This window comes from Ascidiella aspersa, chromosome 6 (assembly GCF_963924565.1).
Source record: "Ascidiella aspersa chromosome 6, kaAscAspe10.2, whole genome shotgun sequence".
Classification (NCBI taxonomy): domain Eukaryota; kingdom Metazoa; phylum Chordata; class Ascidiacea; order Phlebobranchia; family Ascidiidae; genus Ascidiella; species Ascidiella aspersa.
In genome coordinates, this window is record NC_139452.1 from 28,773,335 (window position 1) to 28,797,234 (window position 23,900).

At 36.3% G+C, this 23,900-nt stretch overlaps 3 protein-coding genes and 2 long non-coding RNA genes across 5 annotated transcripts in view; 4 read left to right on the forward strand and 1 right to left on the reverse strand.

Moving 5' to 3' along the window:
- The first annotated feature begins 238 nt into the window (after nt 1-238).
- Nucleotides 239-871, forward strand: LOC146141156 (uncharacterized). Its single transcript, XR_014501381.1, has 2 exons — nt 239-356; nt 702-871. It is a non-coding gene; the product is annotated as an uncharacterized LOC146141156 (long non-coding RNA).
- Nucleotides 872-4,945: 4,074 nt separating this feature from the next.
- Nucleotides 4,946-6,735, forward strand: LOC146141157 (uncharacterized). Its single transcript, XR_014501282.1, has 3 exons — nt 4,946-5,044; nt 5,558-5,752; nt 6,603-6,735. It is a non-coding gene; the product is annotated as an uncharacterized LOC146141157 (long non-coding RNA).
- A 94-nt stretch (nt 6,736-6,829) lies between these two features.
- LOC146141158 (uncharacterized) lies at nt 6,830-8,599 on the forward strand. The gene is made up of 3 exons (XM_083392996.1): nt 6,830-6,980; nt 7,796-7,940; nt 8,075-8,599. Exons 1-3 carry the CDS (start codon nt 6,854-6,856, stop codon nt 8,286-8,288), a joined length of 486 nt encoding a protein of 161 aa, XP_083249122.1. The 5' UTR covers nt 6,830-6,853; the 3' UTR covers nt 8,289-8,599.
- Nucleotides 8,600-10,443: 1,844 nt separating this feature from the next.
- On the forward strand, nt 10,444-16,113 carry LOC146141159 (uncharacterized). Its single transcript, XM_083392275.1, has 5 exons — nt 10,444-10,547; nt 11,573-11,773; nt 12,472-12,837; nt 13,549-13,672; nt 14,704-16,113. Exons 1-5 carry the CDS (start codon nt 10,514-10,516, stop codon nt 14,888-14,890), a joined length of 912 nt encoding a protein of 303 aa, XP_083248401.1. The 5' UTR covers nt 10,444-10,513; the 3' UTR covers nt 14,891-16,113.
- A 1,067-nt stretch (nt 16,114-17,180) lies between these two features.
- LOC146141160 (putative E3 ubiquitin-protein ligase HERC1) overlaps nt 17,181-23,900 on the reverse strand; it is a 78,102-nt gene continuing 71,382 nt past the window's right edge. The window contains exons 84-91 of the mRNA XM_083392827.1: nt 23,491-23,613; nt 23,148-23,224; nt 22,552-22,691; nt 21,805-21,917; nt 20,839-20,991; nt 19,682-19,815; nt 19,161-19,332; nt 17,181-18,631 (exon numbers count right to left, since the gene is read on the reverse strand). Coding sequence (XP_083248953.1) covers nt 18,446-18,631; nt 19,161-19,332; nt 19,682-19,815; nt 20,839-20,991; nt 21,805-21,917; nt 22,552-22,691; nt 23,148-23,224; nt 23,491-23,613 — 1,098 coding nt within the window. The 3' untranslated portion in view covers nt 17,181-18,445. The remainder of the gene's footprint in view (nt 18,632-19,160; nt 19,333-19,681; nt 19,816-20,838; nt 20,992-21,804; nt 21,918-22,551; nt 22,692-23,147; nt 23,225-23,490; nt 23,614-23,900) is intronic.

Genomic DNA, 23,900 nt, shown 5'->3' on the forward strand with positions numbered 1-23,900 from the left:
TAACCTAAAAAAATCGATTGAATGTTTTAATTTTATTTATTTTGCTTATTTGAGCTTAGTAATGACGTCATTTTGTATCGGATCGGGTCGCGATACTTTTTGTCTAAAATATCGAGTATCGGAATAAATTATCGAACATCTCTAGTTTCATGTGAATACAAATTTAAGTAAAAAACAACTTGAACCACTTTTTTAGGATTCATTACCGAGGCTACCCCGTCAGGGAATTCCCAAGAAAACAACTCCAAAAATGCACAAGAAGCAATTGGGCGAAGTATGTCAGTGGCGACTGGTGTTCTTGTTACACTACTGCTCATCGCTGTCGGTGCTTTTGTAGTGGTGGCCGTCAAGTACAGGTACAAACCGTATTCCCGACCAGGCAATCCTGAACGGACCTGGTTCAGTGACTCTAAATCTGTCGTAATTCAGATAGTAATTAATAAAAATTGGGTTAGATCGATTTTGGGGGGCTACGGACGTGGCGCACTTGGTGTAAAGTATTGCGGAGACCAAACACGATTGGGTGACCGATAATTATGATTTTGTAATATTTACGAATAACTTTTTAATGAATAGTGTAACAACTCTTAACTCCACAACTTACGATTGTTTTGCTTTGTTGTTTTTTGGTACGGAATTAAGGGGGTTCGTCAAGAGATGGAAACTAAAATTAAAACTATACAATTAATTATATTCTTCAGAAAATTGAAGCTAAGAAATCCCGCAAACAACCAACCAGCAGCCAACGGAAACGGCCGTTCAGTCGACTACAATGTGTACACAATGGCCACAGCTCCTTCGCAATCGAATAATCCAGCAGCAAATGGGCAACGAGAAATGGTAGACAACGAACTGTACACAATCTAGATCGACCGACTTAATCACAGAGATGATAACAGGAAATGTGTTAAATTTTAACAACTTTCGACGCTTTTTTGTAAATCACTTGGTTATCTTCAGTTTGTATATAGTGTAATTGGTATGATTAAGTCGTTCAGTTGTTGTCCTTTTCCTGCCTTTTTTGTACAAAATACAGTATTTTGCTTTTTGACAGTTTATAAAAAGCGAGTACCTGAAACAATACTTTTCAACCTTAAACATTTTCCACATATCAGCCGCGGGTCAAGAGTTTTTGTTTGGGGGTTATTGTTTTGTAAAGTTACGCCCTAACGTGCCGCCACAAAGTTACGTCTAATTTGTTTATTTCGTTAGGTTTCGGGGTTGGAGAGGCTTTACTTTCGAAACTAAAGCTACATTACAAGAATGTTATGGATTCTCGCAAATGTAAACAAACGGTTTTTGTTATACTTTTATATTTACATAGTTAAAATAGGCAAAAATACAGTCTTTTGGGGTATGGCTAATGAACACGTGACCCCTTGAATTCGTCTCCAACAGTCGGTTGGCGCAAAACGTCGGTTTTATGCACCGTTTTGGTGTGTTCATTTTTATGCCATTCTTTCAATTTCGCTTTCATTTTGATAATATTATGTCATATTAAACAAATCAGCATCAAAACATTGACTCAGTGCATTTCCAAATTACCTAAAAGGTATTTGTCAGCAAAAACCAGGACTGCAAGAGTGCATAGTTATAAAGTTAATCAAGGTATTTTTATAAGGGCCTCCTAAATCTAGACGAATAGCGTACCAAGGTTGTTGATACAAAACATGCTTTTTTTAGAAATGCCGGAAAACAAAATAATTTAAAATACCATTATAATATGGAACATATGTATGCATTTCTATTAAATGTAAATGAAATTTGAATGAAATGGTAATTGTAAAGCACTTTAAAGAACAACGCAAAGAAAACCTTGTAGTGAACAGTGTACTGCAATTTCAGCCAAGCGTACAACTTAATTGCATTGCAAGTATACGAAACAGTAATTGCGGCTATACAGCACAAGGAAGTAAGAGGATAAGATATGCTGCGATGAATTAGTCAACGGCCTTTGTGAAGGCTGAAATGTGCCGATGACTACATGGGATGACAAATGTTGCGATTTAGCAATTTTTAGCGACAAGCTGTGTTGCTTTGCCGTGACGTTTACCCTTTATGCCAGTTATTCTCAATCTGTGAGAGATTCCTAATTGGTCGCGAAAGTTTTGGTAATTAATAAGCATAACCTATCCCGACACCGTCTCTGGCCATACACAGACCGTTGTTCTACCAATTGAGCTACACAGGCTCAAAGGGGAGTCGAGAAGCAACCATAGCACCATACTGCATACTGTTTGTAAAACTAGTCTGTGGAGAGGTTCGAAATCCACGACCCTGGCGACACGGAGACTGTCGCTCTACAAATTGAGCAGCACAGGCTCAGAGGGGAGCATGGCAAAAAAACACAGGTTCTAGTCTGATTGCATGAATATATGTGATTGATCGACTGACGTTATCGTTGATCAAACAACCACTTCAGACGGACTAGATAACCTATTTCTATTACTAATAATAGACATACAGACCAGCATGCATTACTCGAAACGCTATCAATCACACAACTACTAACATTGGGATATCTGACCAATGCCTTTCCCTGAATTAGGGGATGATGGCGAGCTATTAAATTCTTGTATTATGAAAATGTTCCGCGAACCTTTTTATTTGTACCGCAAGCTAAAAAAAGTTTGAAACGGGTACAGGATCGGTAGCATTCACTTTTATAGAAAACCTGTTAGAATAACGCCTTGTAATTTGTTTCCTTAACGTGCTTAAGTGAGAACAAGACAACACAATGAACATCGGTCTATTTAAAGGAATTTCCTGCTTGGCAGGATTAATCAAGAATAATAGGAGATTGGGTGAAATTAAACACCAAAACGTTTTAAATAAAGGGTTGGATAACGGTAAGGTTTGACACTGGCGGTGTATGCGTCGAACTTTAATAACCTGACTATCGTTAAACAAAGAAAATGTAGATAATTGTGCAACTGTGGTCTAGAGCCCTATTATTTTTGTGTTAATTTTTTTTTAAAGTTAACTGTGAAATTAACAACATTTTCAACTGTAATTCATTAAGGAAATATGCCGTGGGCCTGTAGAATTAACTCTGCGGACAGATTTGACCCTTGGGCTGTAGTTTGGTGACTTCTGCGTTATGCCAACGCCCACCTTAGATTACGCCGCTTTTTGTTAGATGTGTAATTAAAGACAACATACTGTTGCTAGGATAAACAACTGTTGGTAAAGCATCATAACACAGTTAACGAGCGAAACATGGGTTTGGTTTTGATTGTGTTTAAAACATTTAGAAACAATGCCGAAGTCACACTGCAAACTGTCTATTTTATGATCACTAGATATAATTATTATAAAAGTTTAAATTAATATTTGGTCAAAACGTAAAACATATTTAAATTCAAACCTTTTGTTAACTCATCCAACAGATATCCCTATTTTGCCATTGAATTTTTTTAATGATAAATAAAACATAAATACAGGGCATAGTAAAAATATATAGACCCATACAAAAGTAGGTATCTGTAATATTCTTAGTACGTTTAACTACAACTTCCAACCATTATGCTCCAGAAATGCAGTAGCGTTACTGCTAAACGTGTTATCTTTAATTAAGTGGTGTTTGGGTGTACTGTGATATGGCGAACAAGAGTCAACAACACGTATTTACGTGTAGGTGGGCTGTTTAAAGAAATCGTGGTTATGAGGTGTCTACTGTCTACGTTTAGGAAAACATTGGGAACGAAATGATTTTTTTAGATTGACCACTGGTCATCAAAGAAAGGCAGTTTAAGATCAAGGGTAAAAATGGTGTTCACTTTGTCCGATTGAAGAATTTAAAACTAAAAAACACAGACTTAAAATATTGAGGGGATAGGATTTACACGAAACAGCCAAACTTATTTAAGCCTGAACTGAAGTTCTTTTCGCCGAAAATTTGGGATGTATTTGGGTAAATGCGTCTTGCTTTAAAAAGTACGTCCCAAAGAGCTATATATAAGTTATTTAACAAAGTAAACGGTATCAATTATATGGTCAACAGAATAAAAAATAGTTAAAAAGGTGTTTTTTTAAACGAACTTATTTAGCACTAACTTAAGCTTGACATAGAATAAAGGCAAAAACTGTTCAAAGACTTTTGGAAAAACACAAGGTTTTAAGTGAAAAACCTTTTAATGCACAAATCAATTCAAAGACATTTAACGACTTTAAAGATTCAAAGATTCAAAGACTTGATGACAACCCTGATTTAAATCTCGCCTACTTGTTTGCATGCGTATTTGTATTAAGCACCGCCAATTTTCCGAAATAACACAAAGTTCCGCGGCCCATTGGAGAATCTCTCAGGCCACACACACAGAAATTAAATCTCTCAAGCCTGAACCCAATTTAAAATTAAGCTTCGCTAACCAATATCAGGTTGTCGTTACAGCCAGGGCTGCTGAGTCGGACTCAGAACTCGACCGAGTCGGATGTTTTGCTGGATGCGCAGTACCAAATTTTGAACTGATATGTCCGTCAACTGTAAGTTGTAAAGGCGGAAGAACATATGGTGGATATTTTCCAACCATATATTGTGAGTGGATGGATTGTATGATACTCCTATAAGTGGAGCTGAATATTCAACGTTTTTAGTTACGTAATTGGCGCAATACAGACTGTAGAGTCAAGAGCCGGACTTGGGTTTCGACGAAATCGCACTTTCAGCCGGAATCGGACGACTCCGCAGCCCTGCTTACAGCACCGACTAAAAAAAATAGTTGTTCACGTCACGACACAGATGAATACAAATGTTTAATTCCAGCTCATGTGTGTGTTTTCTTAAGTAGCACCACACACAAATAGTGTAGACAGCTGCACACAATTTTTATATTTAGTAGCCCTACACAAGCCCACATAAATTAACAAAAGGAAACGCAGCAACGCAACAAGAGGCAAATGGTTCATGTCAGTTAGTTTAAATGCGTTGCTGTAGAACAAGACTCCGTGGGCAAAAACACAGAAATGCCTTCTTGTCTGCCTTATAGCTGGACTAAGTGTCGGTTGCTTTCGCCAATACTATTAGTATTGCTGCTATTAGCAGGTAAGAGTTTTACTTTACAGTGGCAATTAATCTATTGTTTTCTGCGCTTTTTGGAAAAACACCATGCGACAGTATGTGGGTACACTATGCACGAATCTGGAATGTTAGCGAAAGTGTATCATCTTCAGTTACAGGTCACATTAACGGAAGGTTATACAAGTGGTATCAAGCTACTTGACCTTTTTGGCTTTGAAATTCATTATCAAAAGTCATACTGTTTTGTAAGAGTAAAGAGACCGCCATATTGTTCCACTAAAAATTATTTCGAAACTAACTCGAAAATGTAAATAAACCAAATGTCACGACCCATGAGCATATATTAGCTGTAAAGGGCTGATATGGGTCCAGCGCAACGACTAATTAATAAAACATAGTTATTTTTTAAAAACAGAAACGCGTTGTATATAAACTAATGAGATCTATTTGGGTCTTCACATCCCTTGAAAATGTACACGTTTGGTGAAGGAAGTTAGTTGTATTGACACTTTTTTAATCTACCTTTTGTTGCTTCAGAAATGGACATACCAAGGTTAAGTAAGGCGACATGTGAAAACGGAACCTCATCTGACAGATTTGGGGTCACCTTCTTGAGGAATACACCAGCATGCGGATGGACGTTAAATGCAACCGACAATAACTCTATGCTAACAATACATATTTTGTTCAATAATAAGTTTAAAGACCCAATCCATATCATTCTACCAAGCGGTACGTATGCTTTACTAGCTGAAAAACACAATGGCGAGAAGATATTTCAATTATAATAACAATAAAAATACCTTAAGGCATTGTTGCAAATGTTTGCTAATAATTAATTGATTTGTGGCTTAAATCTTGAAAATGACATTTCAAGTTTCGTGTTTTATAATTTACATTTCGTTTTGAGGTCAGGCAACATGTTTTAGGAGTCGTCAGTAGGCCCCCACACCAACGTTATATATCATCTATATAAGTCAGATTTGGCTTCCCCAAATTGTTAGCTGCTAAAGACGGGAAGGGAGCTTGTTTTACGATGTGCGCAAGAGTGTGCACACATTTTGAGACATCCTGGTATGTACGCGTGCGCACAATTTTTTTTAATTGTCGATGAATTTTTAACATGTGCACATCTTTTCAAAGTGCGCTAACTTTTTGCACGTTTTGCCCCAAACGCAATGTTTCCTGACAGTTTACGTTAAAAAGGGAAGTAGAAATATTTTCTTACCATAACGCATGGAAATTTTTAGAAATGACGTCAAAAATTTACGTCATAACAAGACGTCTAAAATAAATCTTAGGAAACACTAGGTTTTCTTTCGAGTAGGTTCACAACTATACAACTGGAACTTTAGTTTTGAACACATTTAATGAGATGGCGGAAAGACCCGGTGCAGAGACACATGTGGGTCATAAAAAGGTTTCACGGGTCAGTGGTTCGCCATCCCTGGTGTAAGACGACTTGCTGTATCGGGGTATTTTGATCATGTTCCGTTAGGCAGGATTATATAGGAAAATATAGAGGGAAACGTCCGGTGCAGTTTGGCGAAAAAAGTTGTTGAACATGCGTTTACGTTTTTAGGAAAACGTTTTACAAACAACACTGGAAGACCCGGAATACATGGCAATCCGTGGTGCGGCGTGTTTATCGCAAAAAATCAGACCAACTGCAGACTCAACACAAGTTATTCAAGCAGCTGCAAAGCTGTAACAGAATACAGCGAAACATGGCCACCGAAAATTTCAGTCAACGCCTTGGATGAAAACGTCAGGATATTGCTTCTGTACTCGTTCGTCCAATGCCCTGCTTTAACACCTACCACAACAGGTCACATGACCACCACGCAGTCTTTGACGAGCGATCACGTGACTGACGTCATACAGAATAAAGAGCCTGGGTCGGAATCAGTAACTACTCAGCTATCAACCCGGATATTAACCGAGGTCACCAACCCAGCAGGTATGACCATGCGCCTAGGAGTGTTTTGTTTGAGAGTTTATTTCTCTGAAATGACGTCACAAATTAATGTTACGATGTGACGTTACAAAGTTACGTTTAAGTGTTACGTCATAAAGGAGAAATTTCAGGAACGCCATACAGTTGGTTTATTTTGTTTGTAGAGATGTACATTTTAATATAAGCTACATTACAAAGATGTTATCGATTCGCGCAAAGCTAACACCGATTGTATTGTTTAACTTGTCAAAACTTTTATTTTAAAGGGTTTTAACGAGACGCATCCCATGGGCTTTTTTGCTTTTTTTTAGGGTAAAACTATTTTATAAAAAATGTGCTGACGGCTGATACATTGAATTAAATTCGCGAGGAGAGCAACTTATATTTTTGCATCTGCGTATAAAATAGGCAAAAGGCCATGGTCACAGTTACAATAAGCTTATCTGCTATGATTTGCGATACAAAGCAGCCATTTTTAGTTAAAAAGGTAGTTTTTAATACTGAGTTAAAACTAGATGTAATTTAACTTCATAACACAAAAGCAAAGCTGGGCCTAATATCCCTTTCAACTAATTTGCTTTAAGCTTAGTAATAATGGCATTTGGTTTTGGGTTGGATTGCGATACTTTAGTATCGGACATCCCTAGAGCCTAGTCGTCATATTACTATTATGCTAGCAATGTATGCAACCCCTGGACCAGATACAATTCATTTAGAATAAATCATTTTTCTGTAAAAAAACGCGGCATAAATATTTAAGTACTATCAAAACTTAAAAAATAAATAAACTGCTGGAAAGACAATGTTTATCTTTGCAGGTCAGGAAAGTACTAAACAGGCGACGACGGGTGGTTTAAGCAACGTTCTTTCAGACTATCAAACATCAGCAGCAGTTATAAGTGTTCTGGCTGTGCTTCTGCTGTTTGCAAGTGTAGCAGTGGCCGTGTTGGCCGTTAAGTGCAGGCAAGTGGGATGTACTTCTTTCAAAACAATAAAAGTCCCACGCAAAGAGACATGTGTTTAGATATGTCGCCTAAGTGAATGTACCAGCATCCTAATTATAATTTGCTGCCTTTCAAACAATGATCACATTTCAGAATGCTACAACAAAGCGCCGGGAGTGCACAAGGTTGCCAGCAAGGTCAAGACACGAGCACGCGTATTGGCGTAAACGAACCGGCGTCCAACCTTTACTCGATGGCCGATTCGGAAAAAGAAATGGTCGACAACGTACTTTACGGTGCAACTGAACTGACTGGAGAAAAGCAGACTGTGTACAACGAACTGTACGCACCTACCAGTGCTCGATAAACAAACATCGTTTCGTTTACCAAATTCTAAATTAGGGATTAGGCCATTTCGATATTCAGAGATATTATCATTCTATATTGAGAGATATTATCCAGGATTTTCATTTAAGGGGTGCATGAATTTTTTTAGAGATGACGTCACAAAGTTATGTGAATCATCAGTAAATTTGCAAACACCACACATGGGTTTATTTTGTTAAAATTGAGGTTGAAAAGGTGTTACTTTTTATACAAAAGCTACATTGCAAAGATTTTATCGATTTGCGCAAAGCGAAACGCCTTTAAATCGTTCAAGTTGACAAAACTTTCACTTTCAATGATGTTGTAGGACACACGAGGTCTTTGGGTTTAAACGATTTTATTGAAAAAGGCTAAAACATATTAAATGTCCAATATGTATTCGCGTGAAAATATTGTGCATTTACGTAGTTGCAATAGGCAAAAAATCCAATTTGGAAAGGCCATGTGCACGTTCTTAAAGTAATATGCAACTCAGTCGGAGATTGTGTTGTGTTTTAGTTTTGACATTCGTTGTAAGTTTTTGGTTGAGTGGAACGCCTTATTACCGTAATTATTTTCTTTAACCTTATTTGTTCGTATTACCGAGATTTTTTAAGAGATTCAAGGGGGCGAACGAGCCCTTAAAATATAGCCTTGCTCCGTAACTACAACAATTTTGGCAACTATATATGATTATTTTTAACACCTTCGATGAACAAGTTGCGATACCTTAAAATTTCGAAGCTTGTTCTTGCACTCCTCCCAGGTATTTTTTTATATTTGTAGTGAGCCAAGCGAATGGCATTACATGCGTCAAATAGATTTCTGGAATTCGTTTTGTAGCACGCCAGATCAAAAAATCTAGCTTCGCAAAGATGTTGCGAATTACACGCATGTGTACGAATCTCATATAGACGTCAAAATCTGGAGCCATCACTTTTGTCATCAAATGGCAACTCCATTGCAGTGGTAAAAGCGAGATGGGGCAGCAATTGCTTTTTTACACTTAACAGTCTCATATGATTCGTCTGTGTTTTATAACGCCTGACGTTTTTAAGCCAATCCTTGATTCTATTCTTGGCATATTGTCGATAATAACGAAAGTTCGTACTTAACAATTTGCTTACGTGTATTGAGGGCGATAAGCAAGTTATTATTGTACTGTTTTTTTGTGAAAGTGCGCCACAAGTTAAAAAAAATGAGAACCACCTAAACACCATTAATAACCATTTGATTTTAACCCAAAACTATCATTTATGCAAATTTGCTGTTGAAAAGTTTCGCAGTTGATATGAACCGCTAACACAACCGAAACTTCGTAAATCTTCGTTGACTTCTTGCGGAGTAGCTAAATATAAACAAACCTGAAGGAAACTATGCGTTGCACTTACTCGAAGAAAAGACTACTGGACTTTGCTTTTCAACAAATTGTGATGATTAGCGCAACCCGAGACATGGTTAAAGGTTCACCGTGACGGAACCAGGGATGAATCCATCTTAAAGAAATAACGTCATAAAGTTCAGAAACCAAATTTGCTACGGTATTAATTTTATGATGCTGGTTTTGCTGTTAAGATGGCACGACGATAAACTATCCCCAATTAACTATGTTGAAATTGACACCTACTTCTGTAAGGACTTTTATATTCTATACCCCCTAATCCCAAGAGTTGCAACCCTAGTTGTGTTTAAAGGGTTTTTTTACTTAGTGGCCTTTGAGAGTTTCTCCACCCACCTAACGATGATCAGGCAGCGGAAACACGTGCGCCAATGGTTCGTTGCTTTAAAAATAGAAGGAACTAAAAGGTTTCGTAGAGCGACAGGGCAGGCAGTGGTTCAATAAGAAACAATGAAGTGAAAAAGAAATAGTCTATAGTTTAGTATAGGCTGAAGCATAGAAACATACACATGCGTGTATATGTGTGTAAGCTTAGATCTTCTTAACATGACTTTGCTTGTACTAAAACACTTGATTGATTGACTGATTTTCGGTTATCCCAAGTGTATGAATCAGTGCTTTTTGAACTGTGTGCCTGCCGCGAACGTTTTTGTAAATTTTGAAAATAGCTTATCCGATTGCAAGAAGGCAAGCATGCGAGACATGTATGAACACTATCAATCCGAAAACTTAACCCATTGTGGTATTACTGCCTTTCAGAATGAAGAACATTTTATATTTTGTAGAAAGTCTTTAACTATACTGGTCCACAGAATTTACCGGACGAAATGAAGTATTTTGCCATATTTTGGGCCATTGCTTGTAAGTAACATCTTAATTCTCTATATATGTTGAAAAGAACAATTTAGTTATCTATATTGCACTGTTTAGGACAGTTACTGTAAGATTGAATGGTGAATTTAACAAATAAAAGTTAACCGGAATCTATTTAACGTTCGGCAGTAAATGTATAGTCATACTGGCATATGGAGCAAAATAATTTTTTGTGGGATAAATAATTGCATTGTCGCCGAACTTTCAAATTGCAGGGCGTTTATTTTCGAACCAGTGAAAAAATGATTATTATTTACATAAGTCATGTGACAGTTGTTAGATAACAGCTAATGCGCTGTTGCACATTATTACAGAAACAACCCATTTACCACAGTGTAACTTTTTCTAAGCGATATTAGCCTAAAAAAGTTTTCTTGAAAATGGGCAAAACGCAATACTAGACCGAAAAAAATTGCACTTCAGTAAAATCAAAAGATATAGTTTTAGGGTTCAATGACCTTGTTCCTACGTAGTGGTAATTCAGGAAAACTTTTGAAGACTTTTGGTGAACTAAAAAAACTGGGCGTCTGATATTAATTTTGCACACAAATTGCGGCCGTAACTTGGTCAAATTCTAGGGAGTTGACGCCCTGCTAGCACTTCAGAGCGTCAAAAACGGTCTGCACACCCACGTTCCGCGCCTATATTTGCGTGGATCGGACTAGCGGGTTTTACTAAATTCTGCTGAGCGCTGTTTAATTACTATCTTAGATTTGGATCGAACTAGTACCATGCAAGTTAACGGACTAAAGCAAGGGTGTAAAGATAGTTTTTTGTTTAGCTTAATGAACGCACAGTATGATGAGCAATTTTTGTTTATTAAAGTAGGAAATTGCAAGTTTTCCTCTTTAAAATCTAACAATATGTCATTACATTTATCTGTTTTGGGAGTCAGACCTATTTAACAAATCAAGTTTGTCTGTGCATTTGCACGAAATTGGTCTAGGTCTATTCGGGACCATTAAACTCGTCTCGGGACGAGAACAAATTAAAAAGTTTTCTTGTTTTTTTAGGTGTGTCTTTGGCCGAAACAGCTAAACAATACTTGGACAAGCGACTGGGACACAAAGTTAACAGTAACGACGGCAAGTTCGAATTCACCTTTAACTGGACGGCAAAGCACGCTTACTTCTTCGCATTGAAGTTTGTGCACGTTGCAAATAAAAATAAAAGCGCAAAAGCCAACTTGAATGTCACGCTACCAAACCAGAACAGTAAGTGCGGATGAGCATTTAGCGTATTTAAACGGACTCGAAAAAATCAAAGTCAACGTTGCAATAAAACACAGTTCGGAATAAGACCAAAATAGGGCTAATAACAAGTCAGGGGGGTATCTAGAAAATCAAACAGGGGCACCGGAATTTCAACTTAGGAAATTCCCCTATTTTTGTCTGACGGAAATAAATGACTTTTCACAATGCAAATTCAAAGACAATCATATACATTTGTAAGATACAAAGACTTTGCAATAATCCTGTCGTTGCTTAAAGGTTTATGGTGATTGTTTTGACTTTTTTTGTTAAATGTTTTCATTAAAAAATGTTTTTTGACTTTTTTTATTAATTTTATTATTGCTTTGCTATGTATAGGAACTGACGATGCCAGCACAGTTCGAAATAAGACCAAAATTGGGCTAATATCTAGTCAGGGGCGTGTCCAGAAATCAAACATGGGGGATACTGATATTTTAACTTAGGGATTCCCCTATTTTCTTCTGACGGTAATGCATAATGACTTTTCACAATGCAAATTTAAAGACAATCAACTGCATTTGTAAGATAAAAAGACTTGTATTTTACCTTACTTATAGGAACTGACGATGCCAGTATAGGCGAAATACATATTCCTTAAAAAAAAATGTCTGATTCTAATTTTACGCTGGTTTTTAAACTTTGAGTTTTATTGCTTATAGGTTCATTTAACTACAGCGGAATCACATACCGCACTAGAAAAGAATGGTGCGGGGTATATGCATACAATAAATCATCCAAGTGCAAATCGGACCACACAGAAACCGACATTTGCCTAAAGACCCCTGAATTCGTTTCTCGATGGCCGCCGACCCTCAAAATCAACAACTCTGGTTTTAACGTGCGTTTCTACTACGCTTTTTTCCGTTGCAAATCCAATCCGGAAAGCAGGTCTACACCACAGCTGGAAGTTGCTACGACAATGAGCACAACCGAGACGACCAAATTACGAAATTCAACTTCCAATGTCTCGGGAACAACTCCACTGAACAAAGAAAACACGGGAAGTTTTTCATCTCCGTTTACAGGTTAACGTCGTTTAAATTACTGCTCGAAACACAGCTGAACGTTTAACGCTTTTTGTTAAACAGCGTACTTATATATATTTTTTCTTTACTTTTAATAACATTTAACTGAGGATGTAAAATGATTTTTAGATTTAATAATTTTTCTAGCGCATTTTAGCCTACAAATTGCATTTATAAACCCTTATGTCTATGCAGTTGGTATTGCGTGCTTTATAGCTATATATTTCGATATTTCGATATGTCGGTGACCAAAGTTCGTAAGGCCTTTAAATAGATTAGATTATAATTATAGATAATGGTTGGATTGCATGGTAACACGCCATATCCTAAACACAAAAACAAAACAAAAAATGTGTTAAAAGAAAAAAAAAGAGGAGAATATTATTAACCCGTACATCAAATAGTTCAAATCGACATATAATCACTAATGGGTACCAGCGTAAAAGAACGATCCGGTCCAATAACCACTTCCAAGAAGATTTTCTAACACATTTTGCGCAAATATTGGCAACGCTATTGTTGTCGCCAAAACGGCGCAAAGTTTTTAAAACATTTTCATGCGCACAAGCTGAATTTTTTTTTTAATAGACGTTTTTTACGTCGTTATTTCTCTAGGGTCGCACGTTTTGTAAAATCTTAGAAACAAACAATACACGTCTGGTCGTCTGAACGATCAATAAAACCGTAATTAAACTGTTGCTGTTTACACAGAATCCAAGATACCACCTGCATCTGCATCATCGAAGGTTACCATCTACTTAACCGCAGCTATTGTACTTGCCGTGTTACTCGCTCTCACATATCTTGGAATATTGCTGAAAATCGCTACTCGCAGGTAAATCATACTAGATAGCACTCGCTGTTTCGTGTACCACTGAAAATCACTGATCGGGGATGGCTAGGTCTTTTCACGTTTAGAAAGAAACAAATTGTTTGCACTGTAGACAAACAAAAGGTAGTTTTTGCGTTTTTAATAAATTACCTATATTTTTGGTGTTTTAAAAGAATTACAGATACGTTGCCCAAACAATATTTTTTGCATTTTTATTCAATTTCTCATATGTTCCCCCCAAAAAAGTATTTTATGTGTTTTTAAACAATTGCCTATCAGTTTCTTAAGCCAATATTATACTTTTAAGTATTTAAAGAATTGCCTTGACGTTCCCAGTCAAAAATAAATTCTTGCTTGTTTCAAGGTCCCATACAATTACCAACGGCTCTTTAATAGCGCTGAATAGGCAATATTCCGGTTATGCAAGCAAGGCATTAAATACGATAAGCAAGCAACAATATGAGCTGAAACCAATATGATATAGGAATTTCAACCATGAAAAGTAAAGTTTTTACACAAAAATGGTTAACACCTGGAGGTAGATACACTTCAAAACTCAGCAAATTAAAGCCGATTAACCTTGAAACGCTTCGATTTCATATATCTTGTTGGTTTCAACATAATAATGACGTAATTTTATATCGGATTGGAAATTTTGTGCAAAATAGGCGGGTTTCGGTCTTGGAATATTATGTCAAGTGTCGGAAATCCCTACTGTATTCCAGAATGATAAATTCGTTTTATCATGGCAAACTGAATGCGTAAAATATGAAGTTACCTCCTCGCCATTACACGTAAATAAAAACAATGACTTTAAGTTGAAGTAAATATTCTTTAGACTTTCCTGTCTTGGTCAAAGTCGGTCATTTTTAAGTTTAAGTTATTTGATTAATAGATTTCTCGTTTAAATGACTAACTAGAACTTTTAAATGACGGACTTTGACAAAGACAAGAAAGTCTTAAGAATATTCATTGTGCCATATTTTTGTAAGTTTTGACATTTTTGCTTATAAAACGTTTTTAACTGTTTACAGGTTCAGGCGCAAAAACAAAGAAGAGAAACCAGACACTGTTGTGAGATTTGACACAGCGAACGGACAAGTCATAATGGAAAACCCATACGCAATGGCCGACAACATTGAACCACCTCAAGAAAACAACGAAAATGACGAAACAGAAAGAATAATCGTCAACAATGAGCTCTATAATATGGATGGATAAGATCTGGATAAAGATCCGAATAAGTTGATTAAATCGACATCATATTTTTATTAAGGACGTTTTTATATGCACTTGTATCATCATCAGATACTGTTACTGGTCTATATATATCTTTTGAACAAGACTTTATAGCTTAAAAAGCGTTATATAGGAAGCCTAATAACTGCCTGAAATTGTATAACGATACCGACTACCAAGTGATAGCATTTGTACTCGTTTGAAACTATGTAGCTTGAAGGCCATTGCCATCATCATACTCTATTTTAAACCAAATTTAGTTTAAAAATGCGCTGATTGCTGGTTTTATGACGTCATTTTATTACGTAATTTGTGACAAAATCTCTAAAAATATTATACCCTTCCATCCTAAAATTACCCTGTATCCGCCCCTGCTACCGTGATACCAATTGCTATCCGATTAGAAATTAAGTTTCACATTTTAGCCACGTTTTGCAATCCAACGTTCTATTTCAGGCTTTTTTTTTAATTGGCGCTGGTCTGGAATCCAACCACAGCGTTCAAACAATTATTAAATCAACGTACAATATTTGGGTTAGTGTTTGGGCGAGGGTGGGTCAAGTTTTAGTTGTTTAATAATATGGCGTTGGTCTAGAATCCTACCACACTTTTATTTCATTTGCATATTAATGTAAACCAAACCAATTGTAAACAGCCCCAAAAATATAAATTTACAACACTGGCCTACATAATACACTTACTTTTACAGTGTGTAGCAATGCAGAAGTGCCGAGTAGAAAATAATCCGTGTTTAAAGACGAAATAATCCATTTAGCTTCAGTAATGTAGCCTTTTTTAGTATTTATTTGCAAATATTTAGCAAAATTATTCTTTTTTACGTACAATAGCTGGCCAAATTTCGGGAACGATTAGCTTACTTTTATAATCTGAAAATAAAAAACTTTTAAGCCTAAGATTGCTTGTTAAGGGGTCCTTATAATCTTTTGGCAATCTTTTTTACTGTTGCATTGAGTTTCCTAAACATACTTTTTCCGGTTTTTACCAAATATTATCAGCATATTGTCAAGTGAAAACAAAGCCCATTGTTGACAATTGTGACGTCGAATATAGGTTCTTTTTATTTTGCTGGGTTTTTTTGCTGTCTTTTAAAGTGATTCTTTCTTTCACTTACTTCTATTGCAAGTTTTTCTTTTTTGCTTACTTAATAATTTACGCCACTGCTTAAACCTTTTTCGGTTTCCTTTTTCCGGTTTTCATGCTCATGCAAAATAAATACTATTACAAAAAAACTAAAAATATTACAAAAAAACTAAAAATTCTTTAGACTTTTCTGTCGTAGTGAAAGTTAGCCTTTTTATAAGATGTATCATGTTTCGCCAAAATAGCTTTTTCTTAGTTTTAGGAAGTAAACAAAACGAAGCATACCAAAAAACTAGTTAGCAATACAAACAGTAAACAGTGGATAATTGGAACCATGAGTCAAGAGGAATGCAAAACAAGGTTTTGGAAACTCGCTTTCATGAAAATGCTGCAAGCAAAAAACGTTGATTTTACTTGATTGCCGTCTTTTGCTTGGCCAGCCGTTTACCAATTTACTAGGTACGAAAGATAAATTTACATTGGAGGTAATTAGGTAAACCCTAAGTCCTAAAGTACATTATTTGCAGATTAATAAATAAAAAATAGGCTTGTTAAATGATTAGGGCAGTGGTTCCAAATCGGGGTGCCGCGGCACACTAGCAGTGTTTTTGCTCAATGGTGACAAGACGTACTTTAAATATCTGTTTTTTGCTGTACTGCTTAGCTTCTCTAGTCTTGATACAACTCTGAACAATTTGAGTATTTTTCTATGCATGTCTTATTCGTTGAAATACGGTGTAAATGGAAACAAATACAACATGCCCTAATGTTAAAAATCGATTAGTATTCATTTTGCGTATAACTACGTCTTCCAGCCATTATTCTAAAAAATTCTACGGAACGTTCACACAATGCAACATACTTCTGTATAAGCATTAATATTCATTCTGCGTTTAACTACAACCTCCAGTCATTATCTTAGGATTTATTAAAAAAGGTTAACAAAGCGCACCATACTTATGTATGGACTTTGAAATTCATCCAACCTTTGACTACAACCTCCAGCCATTATTCTATTAATCATTCAAAACGTTCACAAAATGCCACTTACTTCTATATGGAGTTCGGTACTCATTCTACGTCTAACTACAACCTCCAGCCGTTATATTAAGATTTATTTTAAAAATGCTACCTACTTCTGTATGGGCTTTGATATTGATTCAACGGCACGCCTTGTAATATTTATTTCATAACTTTGTTCGACACATATCAACCAAAAGCAAGGTAAAAACGTAACACTTACCCAATAAAAGGCGGCAACAACTTAAATACGAAATATATGTCAAAATTTAGAAAAATAACGGCAAAACTGGTAAATAGAAGAAATGCGTCACCCAAATGAAAAATAATGGTAAAATGCCGATGGCAAATTAACTAGAACACACACAGTAAAAAACAGGCAAACACCGAACAACAGTTATATTGATTTTACACTGAAAGTGTGCTGTACAAATATTTAAAAGTTCGCGTAAAAAGTCGATTAACTGTGCATATTTAGACGGAAAACACTCGTGCGAAATAAGATAAGCCGTTGAAATCTGTACACACAGCATAATACTGGCGTGCCAAACTGTATAACGCCACAAAACAAGACAAAAAGATTAAGTAACCAATCGTTCGACAAAAAATCACTCAAATTTAGACAATTTACAAAAAAATATCGTATCAAACAAGCATTTTTATCAAATACCCTTTAAAATACAGAATTTTTACCATTTTTTGTTTAGCAAAGCGTTATTAACGGTTTCGCTTGGCGTGAATATCTTATTTTTCGAATAAGGCTAACACACAAGGGTTTATATGCTGAAGTCGGTTTAACATTTCGCGCAATTGCGCAAAAAGGCGTTACCTCTACTATACACTGACACAATAACTAGATACCCGTCACCTAACTCCACAACGTTTGCCTACTTAAATACACAGACAAGTTATTTACATCGTTTACAAGTAGCGGTGATTTTTCAGAGCAAAATTAATCGAAACAAAAGAAATGAAATAAATTTCTGCCAGCACTCGAGTTACGATGCATTATGACGTGTAATTACGTCACAAAAACAGAATCGCTAGACTTATTCATAGGAAAAAAAATGGCGACATATTATTTCAAAGCGAGCAAAACGGTTACGAAGTAAGATTTAGATGGGGTGTAACTGAACAGAATGACACAACAAAAAAAAACAACAGAAAATTCAGTTGGTTACTGTTAACAATTGTATTTTACATTTATTATTATTTTAATTTGTTAAATTCAAACTTAATTTGTCAGCAGTACCACCCGAATTCCAGTTATCAATTTAGATAAATACAGTCATCAACAACGATTACCAACAAAAAACATTAACAGAGAACAGTCGGTCGTACACATCCCTTAAAAAGTATGAAAAATAAGGCGTTTTACTTAAAAAATCAAGGCGATTTCGAATTTATAGCTCGTTTTTACGTTTCCACGTCGTCGATATTATCCTCCTCGGCGTTTCTTAGCAGCATGTAGTTGTCCATGTCGATTGAGCGGCAGTGACGAATGGCGTAACGCAAACGCTCGGCCATCACGACTTGGCTGGAGTAAGGAGGCAATCGTAACTGAAAGAAGCAAGTCTGGCTTGTCGGGAGGCTGTCGATCGGCTGAGGGTAAAAAAACAAGTTTTAAAGTTTGATGCTAATTGTACCCCAGATAAGTTTTTTATGAAAAATATTTTAATAGAATTTTGTATTTTGTTTTCAATTTTCGAACATGTTCGGATTTTTAATCGGCTAAAGGTTAGAGAGAAACAAGTGTTAAAAAGTCTGATGTTAAAAGTACCCAGGACAGGTTTCACAATTAAAAAGGATAATGCATTGGAATAAAAAATCTGAAACAATTGAACCCACTCTGTTGATTTTGATATTTAGTAAAATGTCCCCATTATTTTTTAAGAATAAATCAGGCGAGCTGCTTTAAAAATATATAAATAAAACAAGGAAAAATAGAGACTGGTTTAAAAATAAGATGAAATAATTAAACCCTATTTGTTTGTTTTATTTTAAAAAAATTGTTAACATTTTATGTTTTTATATTAAAACAGAAAACCGAGTAAAAAATAAATAAAAAAAATACAAATAAGGAAAGTTGTTTGGGCGACTGCTTAAAGAAAAATGAAACAAGTTAGCTCACTCGGTCGATTTTCATCACTTGAAATCGCTGAGGCATGTCGGCTGCGGAAGCAGGCAAGCGTGACCGACCCGACACGAACTTGAGGAAGAGAACTCGCTCTTCACGGTTGAGCTCCTCCAGGGTTTGCCACAACCACGTGATCAGTTCGCTCTCCTCAGATACTTCCCTGTACCTTGACGCAGACACAAAACAGTTAACACCAGGGCTGCACAAAGCAGGCTAGAAAAACAATTCGCCGCCTGCAGTGAGGTTTGAACTCACGACCTCGGTCATACTGGGACCATCGCTCTACCAACTAGGGCGCCTAAACGTGGATGCCAAAACGACCTAAGCCACATCGGTGGCCTCTTAGGTGCCTTTTTAGGTGTTATTTGGGCCATTTAGGTTTTTTTTTTCGATGGGTTTAGGCCTTATCCCTATTTCTTCTGGTATTATTTCGTCGTAGATGCTTCTGCATATTTCGTTTATTATGTCGTTAATCTCAATACTATTGTAGAGAATTGCGCTTTACAGACACCCACCTCATGTTTGTCTTGAGAACGTTGAAGTCGACATCTGGCATTCCGCAAACCTGTTGTTCCAACCGGGACGGAGTGAGTAAGGTGAGAAGGGGTAAGGGTACTATACGGGAAATACCCTCGCGTATCCAATTGATCTAAACAAAATTTTAATATTTAGTTAGAGGTTGTTCTTTGTATCTTATACTAGATGTCTTGGGAAATGATTACTGAAATCAGTCAGCGTGATCAGGATTAAAGTGCAATTAAGGCCAGGCCAGAAAATCAGCTATAGCTTGTGGTGAGGTTCGAACTCACGACCTCAGTCATATCGGGATCGTCGCTCTACCAACTAAGCTACACAGGCTCAGAGAGGAGCCAGTCGACAAACAACCATAATGTTGCATGCTACACACTGTTCGTAAAACTAGCCTGTAGTGAGGTTCGAACTCACGACCTCGGTCATACCGGGATCGTCGTCTACCAGGTGAGCTACAAAGACTCAGAAGGGAGCAAGTCGAGAAATTCCTTGGCCTTTGTATTTCGGTACGGTGTTGTATATTATTGGATAAGTTAAGTTTTAATTAGCTATTTTTCTCCATGATTCAGTGTATTACAGCAGTAACGAGTGTCTCTAATCACTACACCAGAAATTAATGAATCTGTTTATATTATTTCCAGCAAAGTTTGCAAAAACGTTCAACGAGTGAGATTCCAAAAGTGAAGTGTACTTTTAGGCTCACCCTCCGAACTTATGCAATCAAGTTACGCCCCTAGCATAAAGGAAATAAATCTGTGAAGCCTGTATAGGAAAAATAAGACTACTAATTGAGCACAACGAAATATTAACAATATAAGTAAAAATACACCAAGACCCGATACAACATGGAAGGAAGTTCCAGTCAAGATCATTGCTATCGAAAGTCAAGTCAATGTCAAGCTATTTCAATTGTAAACGGTTGAAATCACAAACTTATTTGCTTTCCGGCATATAGTTTCGCAAAGGAAAAAACACAAAGTTGGAAACACTGTCTACGGAACTTTACACAGGAAAATAAGGCAGTTTATCCACAAATAAACTTTAAATGATTTGCCTGAACAAATCCAAATCAAATTCAAGTCTTTCAAATGACTTAAGCCAGGTCAAATCTTTCAAAACAGCCAGTTAATTGCTAACCGACCTGTACGTCCATCTCGTGTAGTCTGAAGTGTAGAGCTCGATCGGCGTACTGGTGTCGGTTTGCAAATGTTAGGGGAATCCCATCGCCACCGGCAACAGCAGCTACAAAACGACCATCCCAACTCTGCGCCTTGAACGACTCCAGGGGAATGATCTAAAGTTCGTAAAGTAAAGATAAAATGTAGAACTGATCATATGATAATAGAAATCACCTTGACCCTTGTAAGATAAATGTCGACCTTAATTCCTGGTCAGTAATAGCAGAACACTCTACTAATTTAGCAATTTAGTGCCAGGTTTTTTGAAAATAGAAATGCTAGGTATTTTTCATAAGCAGGGCGGCCACGAGGGTTGATAGCCTATTAAAGGGAATGAACTGAAGTTCACGAAGTACAAATATAACAAGCTTTATTAATTCCGTAGCAGCTGTACAGAGTCAGATACGCGGTTCGTTTTGCTACAGGAAACCCCTTATAACAATTTGTCCAAGTCTTACATTATGTTTAGTTTAACTCGCATTTGAAGCCATATCTAACTGTTTTTCAATCTAAATCGTTCCGTTTTCACAAAATATCTCTTCTGTACTTAAGCTAACACACAAACTTGTAATCTGGTCATCCACAAGGTTTTTGCATTTTTATGCATAATAAAACACAAAAACACGTCTTAGTTTTTTCACGCTGTAAAACGCATAAATAGAAAAAAGCATACGGTGGTTTTACTATTAGTTGTATTCCTATAAGTGTAAGGTATACGCTACTTTACATTAAAAGCGCCACGCTTAATCACGAAGAAAAAACACGTCTTAATTTTCAGGCTGTATATGGCTTAAATATATTAATTACAGTGTTTTTACTATTAGTTGTATTTCTGATTTCCTGTAAGTGTAAGGAATACACTGCTTTACAATAAAGGCGGCACAAGCGTTCTGCTATATTTAGTAATGAAAACAATGGGTGATTCTTACGTCACTGAAGTTGCTTTCATCAACGCCCGCGGTGTCTATGTTCCTCAAGGCGTGCAGCATCTGAACGAAGAGCTCATCCGCTTCCTCTACGTCATGCATGGACGCGTTCAGGCCTACGTCACAAAAGGAAAAAAATAGAGTATGGTTACTCGGGTACTTTAGGCAAGGGTTAAGTAAATCATGCTTGCAATGGTTGGTGGGGTTTTTAAAGGGATTTAAAAACCGGCAAGGTATAAAATTGTTTAAATTATTTCCTAAGTCTTTGCCAAAAATAAAGCCGTATTTTTGTAATTTTGTTTATGTAAATTATAAAAAAGTTATATTTATACAATGCAAGAAACAATAAGTCAAAATGACCTTAAACAAACAATCTTTGTTATTTTAGAATTTATGGGCGAATTAGTGCTAATAAAGCAATTAAGTGTAAAACAATCTACGTCGAAAAAAGGCATTTAGGATTAGTAGTACGTTTGATTTTACGTTTAAAAACCGACAATTGATTGTTTAACACAAACATTTTTTATTGTTTTTTAAACGGAAGTTTTAAAACACATAACTTCAACTGGAAATGAAATAAATTCAAATACTTTTTAAAAAAAAAGTTTTTTTTTTTTTAAATAAATTTCAATACGTAAATTAACTTAAAGACATTCTAAGACTTTTAAAGATTCAAATACTTTGTGATACCCCTGTGTTAATAGCCTTACATGAAGCAATAAGTTAAGGCTACACTTGTAATATACTCACCGACTAGTAGCTTCCACATAATAGGAGCGAGGTGTAGGTCGAGTGGCTTCTTGGTTCTGATTGCCACGCCCATTAACACGCCCAGAAACCTGAACGACTGGGCGTCCTCGTCACTCGCTAGAGACGGGCTCAACACAAACCTGGAAGTATACATGAGCGCTTTGTATTTACCATAACTACTGGTACAACTTGTAAGCATTCACTTAGCAAGTGGAGTCAAAACATGAGAAAAACATGATTAGGGGTTTTAATTAATGAAATGTATCGTTAGTTTGACGTAGAATGAATATCAGCTGATATAGGTACCATTTTGAACGTTTCGAAAAAAATCATAAAATAATCGCCGGAGGTTGTAGTAACATTTTCAATTAATATCTACGACCACAGAAAGTTAGTTTGATTTTTGCGAATGATTTTCTTTTAATACCACATGGATTTGTCTGGTCATACCTAAATTTTACTTACATAATAACCGTTACCTATGCCTTCTAACTGGAAGTACAAGATTTTTGACAATAAAAACAAATTATTCTGTCGGTACGTTTTGGTAATAAAAAAAAATTTTTTTTAACAAAGCTATTAATTATATTTCTAACCTGTCCCGATATTGACCAGTCTCTGAAGCAGCATTCGGAGTAGAGATCAGGATGCTAACAGTTCCGTTTTCAAGCTCCTATACAAACAAATTGTATTTTTTAGTTTCGAAATCAACGTGGTCAAGGAATCTCGATTTTCAAATCTGTAGATCACTGTTCGATACTATTTTACAAATAAATCAAACTTTTCAATATTCTCAGTCATAAAGCTAATTTCAAATTATTAGTTTGCATTAAGAAAGGTAATTAAACGTAAATAACTTAAAGTCGATCTTGGAAATAATTCCAAAGAACAAAACTGCGTTAAATCTTTCAAGGCGCGATATATACTCTAATCGCTAACCTGGCACATTTCGGTGATGGTGTCGTCGAACACGCCCCCCGCGTCATCAGCGCCTTCACCAATCAGCTTCACTTTCCAGGCACGTGACGGAAGGCGAAGGTCGGAGGGATTCTGCTTCAAAATCTGGATCGACAAGTAACAATCTTTCAATTTAGCGATGCTTTTTGTTAACCTTAGTGTTTTATTTTATTTAAACACTGCTCCTAGTGGCGGCCTTTGCCTAGAGCATGTACGTGTCTCGTTTAAACGTGTCTTGTTTTCCCTTCATTTGAGACGCGCCTGTGTTAGTGGTAACATCTACTCTGTTGCGGTGTAAATCAAGTTTCATATTTGTTCTGTTGTGTTGATAACTTTGTGTGATTCATTCGAATTAAGGAACTAAGGTTTTGTAACCATCGTTGTGTTTATTG

What these genes read in the sequence shown, in the direction of transcription:
- LOC146141159 (XM_083392275.1), top strand. Translation starts at nt 10,514, where the DNA reads ATGAAGTATTTTGCCATATTTTGGGCCATTGCTT. An exon ending in CATATTTTGGGCCATTGCTT is followed by an intron (nt 10,548 to 11,572) that starts GTAAGTAACATC and finishes TTGTTTTTTTAG; the next exon opens with GTGTGTCTTTGGCCGAAACA. An exon ending in CACGCTACCAAACCAGAACA is followed by an intron (nt 11,774 to 12,471) that starts GTAAGTGCGGAT and finishes TATTGCTTATAG; the next exon opens with GTTCATTTAACTACAGCGGA.
- LOC146141158 (XM_083392996.1), top strand. Translation starts at nt 6,854, where the DNA reads ATGACCACCACGCAGTCTTTGACGAGCGATCACGTGACTGACGTCATA. An exon ending in CGAGGTCACCAACCCAGCAG is followed by an intron (nt 6,981 to 7,795) that starts GTATGACCATGC and finishes TTATCTTTGCAG; the next exon opens with GTCAGGAAAGTACTAAACAG. An exon ending in GTGTTGGCCGTTAAGTGCAG is followed by an intron (nt 7,941 to 8,074) that starts GCAAGTGGGATG and finishes ATCACATTTCAG; the next exon opens with AATGCTACAACAAAGCGCCG.